Source organism: Littorina saxatilis, linkage group LG6, assembly GCF_037325665.1.
Source record: "Littorina saxatilis isolate snail1 linkage group LG6, US_GU_Lsax_2.0, whole genome shotgun sequence".
Lineage (NCBI taxonomy): Eukaryota > Metazoa > Mollusca > Gastropoda > Littorinimorpha > Littorinidae > Littorina > Littorina saxatilis.
Genome location: NC_090250.1, coordinates 5,739,575 through 5,747,074, shown reverse-complemented (window position 1 = coordinate 5,747,074; position 7,500 = coordinate 5,739,575). Strand labels below are relative to the sequence as shown.

Here is a 7,500-nt window from a genome sequence, read left to right as displayed (position 1 = left end):
GCAGAAGCAACCATAGTAGTCTTAGTTCCCTGTGAAGAATCAATTTCTGAAGGGCCAGAGCTGCTTAGGTGTGTGTGTGTGTGTGTTTATGTGTGCGTACGTGCATACATGCATATTTGCATGTGTGCGCACTCGCGTGTGTGTGTGTTGACGTGTGTGTGTGTGTGTGTGTGTGTTAGCACATATACCTAATGAAGCAAGATCATCAGTATCAAAGTAATGATGCTTATGCTCAAGCATTCTAATGTGTATGTGTGTGTGTGTGTTAGCACATATACCTAATGAAGCAAGATCATCAGTATCAAAGTAATGATGCTTATGCTCAAGCATTCTAAGTAGACTTTTCAGTGAGACAAATAAAATTATTTCTCTTGAGAACACAAAGATTGTTAAATGTGAAAATCTACTTTCCTTTGTCACAATGAATCGAATCTTATCCTTTTAGTTCATGTTCAGTTTAGCCAAGGAGATAAATGGGTTCTTCACCCAGATTTTAGATTCCACTCCAAAGGCTACAATCTGCATGAATATGCGATTGTAAAAGTATGTTTTGTGTAAAGGTTAACACAACTAATGTCACCCTTGACATGATGAAAGAGCGGCAAAGACTGAAAGAGCATATTGGATGAGGAAGTCCGTGCTCTCTGCCGCCCCACCCTTGTCAGGTTGCTGTCAAGTTTTTATGCTTCACTGAATCTTCCAGTCCATTGGTTGACTGAAGCCCGCTTAAGCGCACAACAAGGAGAATTGTATTGTGACACTTTTTGTGGTGTTAGCGCTGATTGTTTCTGTGTGGGTGTGTGTGTGTGTCAGGGTGTTTGTGTGTGTGAGCCATTGTGTGTGTGTGTGTGTGTGTGTGTGTGTGTGTGTGTGTGTGTTGTATACAAGCTGCCGGTTCTGTGCCTACACTGGGTCATCTGTACCTCTTTTTATGTGTATCCAAACGTCTATTTGTGTACATTTTACAGGAAAGTTCTTAATGAATCAACTAAGCATGTATGATATTAATGGAGACAGTTGTAATGAGAACGGCTGCACTTTGAGTCATGTTTACCTCTGTGTGTAAGATTCTGTTGTCTGAGATATGTTGCACATGATAGAATAGGAGCAGAGTAAGTCCCACTCAGCCCTCCACTTTGTGTGTAAGATTCTATTGTCTGAGATATGTTACATATGATGAATAGGAGCAGAGTAAGTCCTAGTCAGCCCTCCACATTTTGTGTGTAAGATTCTGTTTGAGATATGTTGCACCCAGTGGAGTAGTACCTAAGACACGTGCACTTAACATCAAGAGAGCATGGAAGACAAGGTAATGACTGTTATACCTCTATTTTTTATTTCCTTAATTATTCTCTCACCTGAGAATGCACCTCCCCCCTTTCGCCTCCTCTTTCTTTGAAAAGGGAACATAGGGGTTATGCTAGGGCAGACTTGAAATTAAACCCTGGCGTGCAGTTATGTTTAACGACGTGTCATTTTTTTGTCTCCTTTTCTTCAGAAAAGAGGGAAGGTGTATTTTTGTTGCAAGAGAGAAACGTGCAGTCATCTGCATGCACATTTGTTAAAATTCAGTTTCCTTAAAGTTAATTAGCTTTTGTTGTTGTTGTTGTTGCATTTGTCGCAATTAAGAAACTTGCGGTCACTTGCACGCATAATCTGTTGCCATTCTCTTGAGATTTGTGGCCGGTTTTCTTTTCTGCATTGTTTATTTTTTATATTTTTTATATTCGGTCTCAAAATGCAGTCTGCTAAGTGACTGCTTTATTATGAGAAAGGAAATCCTAAGCAGTGCCTTTTTGTGATTTTTTGGTGTTTAAAACTATTGACAAGGGCTTACAAATGTGTCAAAAGATGCAAGTGTTTTTATGAAAACGTAATAAAAATGTTGAATACATGCATGTACATAGTGTATTATATAATGCTTGATTTTTGTTAATCTAAATTGCCATGCCGCTCATTGTAATGACCCCCCCCCCCCCCCCCCCCCCCCCCCCCCCCCCCCCCCCCCCCCTTCTCCCACAGGACAAATTGTTTTGTTGGATTTTTTCATTTACATTTCAGTCTCCGATATGGGAAAGACCTTAAGTGTGGCTATTATGAAGAGTTTCTTTTTGTCTGTAGTCAAAGCTTATATTCGAATGATTTGGAAAAGTTAGTTTGTTTGTAGAGACAGTCAGTTTGCATCGTTCTAGGAATTGAATTACAAACTGTACCACAAATGTTCTCTTTACTCTAAAGCCTAGAATGAAACTTATGTCCTTGACGCACCAGTTGAATTAAATTGCACGTGAATGGGTACGGTCTAATGTTAAATGAACTGTCGGTCTAGTGAGACAGACGACCATTATTGTTGCCCCTTCGCTACAGTGGAACCCCCCTTTTAAGACCACCGAAAATCTGAGAAAATCAGGTCTTGAAAAGGAGGGAGTATTAAAATGGGGGTAATTTTACAGAGGTTATGAACAGAAAATCTGAGAAAAACAGGGGGAGGGGGGGGGGAGGCTTAAATTGGGGGGGGGGGGGGGGGGGCTTACAAGGGAGGTTCCACTGTACCCTGTTCTGTAGTTCTTGTCCTGTGCCTGTTTCACTTATTATGCAAATGCCTTTAAGACTCAGTGTTCACATTTCTTTCAAGATTACAAAAGAGTTCAATTAACTTAGCGAACATTTACCTTGAAGACTTAAAGTGAGTGCATCAGGTGCTTAATTTACGTGAGAGGTCTCGGAGTTTGCTTTTCAGCAGAAGTTGCATCAAAGTGCTTTAAAGTGTGATGTCCGTGCATCAAAGTGCTTTAAAGTGTGATGTCCGTGCATCAAAGTGCTTTAAAGTGTGATGTCCGTGCATCAAAGTGCTTTAAAGTGTGATGTCCGTGCATCAAAGTACTTTAAAGTGTGATGTCCGTGCATCAAAGTGCTTTAAAGTGTGATGTCCGTGCATCAAAGTGCTTTAAAGTGTGATGTCCGTGCATCAAAGTGCTTTAAAGTGTGATGTCCGTGCATCAAAGTGCTTTAAAGTGTGATGTCCGTGCATCAAAGTGCTTTAAAGTGTGATGTCCGTGCATGCACACATAGTGCTCACACAACTCAGGGTCCTAGTTAAGCTACACACACACACACACACACACACACACACACACACACACACACACACACACACACACACATGTGAAACAAGAATTCCGCTCATCTCCGAACGACTCGGTGAAAGGAAGATTTACAGTAAAAATAGATTTTTAGTTAGATTCATACATACATGATGCAAATGTGTGGGTGTGTGCAGGTGATGTACACATGCATGTTTTTGTGTGCGTATGTGTGGGTGTTTGTGTGTGGGTGTGTGTATGTGTGTGTGTTTGTGTGTGGGTGTGTGTGTGTGTGTGTATGTGCATGTATGTGTGTGGGTGTCTGTGTGTGTGTGCATGTGTGTGTGTACTGTAATTAAGTAGCAAGCAAAAATGACACTGTCGCTATGCAACACAATTATTTAACGATTCAATGAATTACCTGACTGTCAGTCACAATACTATTGATTAAAACATGGAACAACTGTTGCATTTACTGCAGACATCTTGAAGTAAAGCAAAGAGAGCATGCAAGTTGTTGTGTGTTTTGTTTTTTCTCTTTTAAATTATATCAAAGAGTGTGTTTTTAGTTGACTAAATGTTTTAACATAGAGGGGGAATCGAGACGAGGGTCGTGGTGTATGTGTGTGTGTCTGTCTGTGCGTGTGTGTGTGTAGAGCGATTCAGACCAAACTACTGGACCGATCTTTATGAAATTTTACATGAGAGTTCCTGGGAGTGGGAATGATACGTTTTTTTCTTTTTTTCCGATAAATACCTTTGATGACGTCATATCCGGCTTTTTGTAAAAGTTGAGGCGGCACTGTCACACCCTCATTTTTCAATCAAATTGATTGAAATTTTGGCCAAGCAATCTTCGACGAAGGCCGGACTTTGGTATTGCATTTCAGCTTGGTGGCTTAAAAATTAATTGATGACTTTGGTCATTAAAAATCTGAAAATTGTATAAAAAAAAATTTATTTTTTCAAAACGATCCAAATTTACGTTCATCTTCGTCATTTTCTGATTCCAAAAACATATAGATATGTTATATTTGGATTAAAAACAAGCTCTGAAAATAACAAATAAAAAAATTATGATCAAAATTAAATTTTCAAAATCAATTTAAAAACACTTTCATCTTATTCCTTGTCGGTTCCTGATTACAAAAAACATATAGATATGATATGTTTGGATTAAAAACACGCTCAGAAAGTTAAAACGAAGAGAGGTACAGAAAAGCGTGCTATCCTTCTCAGCGCAACTACTACCCCGCTCTTCTTGTCAATTTCACTGCCTTTGCCACGAGCAGTGGACTGACGATGCTACGAGTATACGGTCTTGCTGAAAAATTGCATTGCGTTCAGTTTCATTCTGTGTGTTCGACAGCTTGACTAAATGTTGTATTTTCGCCTTACGCGACTTGTTATTAATCTAGATTGGTATGTTGTGAGCGAAATAAAGGGGGGAGTTTTGGTGCATGGGTTTTTGTGGTGGTTTTATTCATCAGTGAGTGTTACATTCATGATCAAAATGAATACATAGCGAGTGACATGTCCTGTGCTGTTGTGACAATTGTAATGATCGTTGAACTCATTTACAACTTCTAAAGATACCGTATCCTTCCCATTTAAAGCAATGTTAGCCCTGCATGGCACAGAATATGCATGTGTTGGCTAGACTGTAGGTTTGACTTCAATTCAACAGTCTTAATCTGCCTTGACGAACAGGTTTCTATGAGGACTACATCAAATCCGGCTCCTGATACAGGAGAGCTGGGCAAAGCTGATTGAAATTAATTTAATTATTTGGCATAGTTTCAGAGCAGTTTTAATCAAGTCATTGCAGGTGTTTCTAAATGACAGTACAGCGAATGTCCCTTGAACTTTTTAAGGTCAAAATCGTCTGAAAACTTTCCAAAATGGAGCCTTAGGTGTATTGTTTGCTATCTTTAATGCTTAGAACAGATTTGTGGTAGTGTATACATGTAGCATGTTCAGCACAGCAAGAGTAAGGTATCTTTAAAAACAAAAACCCAGATAAATTGTTTTTTGGGCAAATAACATGGAATTAATAAGGATGCAGGTGCATGTTGGGTTTTTATCTGTGTCGAAAGATCTCCAGTTTGTAGCCGGATGCTGGATGCATGTACTTCACATTTATCAGATCGTTTGGTAAGGGTCTTTGTTGCAAGTCAGGGTGTGACTGCATGTGTGACTGTGTGTGTGTGTGTGTGTGTGTCACAGTGTGTGTATGTGTGTGTGTGTGTGTGTGTGTGTGTGTGTGTGTGTGTAGCCGTATGCTGCACGTATTTCAGATTTATCAGATCATTCGGTAAGGATGTTTACTGCTTGTGGGTGTGTCTGCATCAGTGCACATACGTGTGTTTGTGTCTGTCTTAGTGTCTGTGTATTTGTGTGTGTGTGCGAGTATGTGTTTGTGTGCATGTGTGTGTGTGCATGTGTGAAGCCGGATGCTACATGTACTTCAAATTTATTAGAACAGATGATAAGGATGTTTGTTGAAGTGATTTTTGTGTGTGCGCGAGCAAATGTGCATGCATGTGTGTGTGTGTGTGTGTGTGTGTGTTTGTTGTGACGTAGATTCGTTTACTCCTGATATGGCAGAACAACCTTGTGGCAGATCCGCCAGCATTAGTTAGATAGCAAATGAATGGACAACGTTGTGTTTTTGTTGTCCAACCAGTAGCTTCATGTTAGGAAAATGAAATCACCACATCAACTCCTTAATTAGGAAAATACATTATAAACCTCTCAAAAACATAGTCTAGGGTGAACTTCAATGTCAGAAACACATTACTGTTTATCTTGTTTTCTTACCAGGAGGAAAGAATAAACTTTCCAGTCTGCAAATATGGTAAATCAACTTTTGATTTAAAAAACCAACAAATGAATTGTTGTTTTGTGTGTGTAATTCGCTTGGAGGACATTCACTGTAAATGTATGAGGGATCGGGGCTAGTTTGCAGTGCATTTCAATGTTTCACTTTATTTTGAATAGTGTTCTTCAAATGTGTTGTTGCATTTGAAAATGCCATAAACATTTTTAGTCAACCTGCGGAGAAAGTCTGCCCTGGCTAAGCAAGTAAAGAATGGAGTCAAGTCATAAATTTTGTGTGTGTTTGTGTGTGTGTGTGTGTGTGTGCTTGAGCACGTGAGTGAGTGTGTGTGTGCATGCAAGTGTGTGTGTGTGTTTGTCACCTTGACAGGTGTAGTTAAATTTGTTGTTGTGAAACAGAAAGAAGATTGTTAGCATATAGGTGCAGGCATTTGCCAAGTGAATTCATTTCATTGGCATTTAAATGTGACAGCTTGGGCGGTTCCCTTCTTGTGTCTAGCGAGTTGGGACAACAACATTATATATTTTGTGTTGATGTGCATTCCTGCTCTGCGGTCTTGTGTCTAGAGTTCAAAAGGATTTCTTTCTCTTTCTTGATTTTCTTGCATCGATTGTTTAAAGTACATTATTGTTATTGAAGTGTCTTTACAACAAAGAAATTCTACTGTGTACTACACTATGAACTACATTCATAGCAGTTTTGCTCAGTTCTGGTTCTACCCATTTCCTTGTATGAGTTTACGTCATTCTGTGTGTTTCAGAATCGCGATGAGCTAGAGAACGGGGAGATGAGCCACGGTTACCTGTCGGATCTCATGACCGTCACCAGCTCAGAGGATGAGTCGGGAGACCAGGATGAGAACCAGAGTCGAGGGAACTGGAGCGGCCGTCTGGAGTTCGTCTTCACCTGCCTGGGCTACGTTGTGGGGCTGGGCAACATCTGGAGGTTTCCGTACCTGGTCTACAGGAATGGCGGAGGTGGGTGTTTTGGATCTCGCTCAGTATTTCCAGTAGCAGTTTATATTGTATATTGTATATTTCATCATACATTTTCTATTTTCATGAGCATTTTTGACTCACATGAGAAGCAAAAGTGAGTCTATGTACTCACCTGAGTCGTCCGTCCGTCCGTCCGTCCGTCCGGAAAACTTTAACGTTGGATATTTCTTGGACACTATTAAGTCTATCAACACCTGATGTGGCCTGATGGTGTATGGTTACAAGATCTCAAAAAACATGTGCGGCAACTTGACCTCACTTCAAGTTCAAGGTCACAGGGGCCGTAATTGTTGTCTTAAAAACGACCATTTTTCACATTTTCGCATTTTTTTCTGAAGTTATCGAGAATGGCAACCTTAGCTATGTATGCTATACAGGGCAATGTAAGCCCTATCTTTGGACACCAGTTTGGTTGACCTTGCTTCAAGGTCAAGGTCGCAAGGGTCCTTTAAAGTTGGATTGTATACATAGTTTGAAGTGACCTTGACCTTGAACTATGGAAGGTAACTCTTCCAAATCTACATATGTGTGAGGAAAATACATTATACTTACAAAAGTGAGTCTATATACTCACCGACAT

At 40.0% G+C, this 7,500-nt stretch overlaps 1 protein-coding gene across 1 annotated transcript in view; it reads left to right on the top strand.

The window, feature by feature from the left end:
- The window catches only part of LOC138969604 (uncharacterized), a gene marked incomplete at its 5' end in the record, with an annotated part of 53,845 nt that overhangs the window by 15,687 nt on the left and 30,658 nt on the right, over nucleotides 1–7,500 (top strand). The window contains 1 exon segment of the mRNA XM_070342461.1: nucleotides 6,683–6,899. Within this exon segment, the coding sequence (XP_070198562.1) occupies nucleotides 6,683–6,899 (217 nt within the window).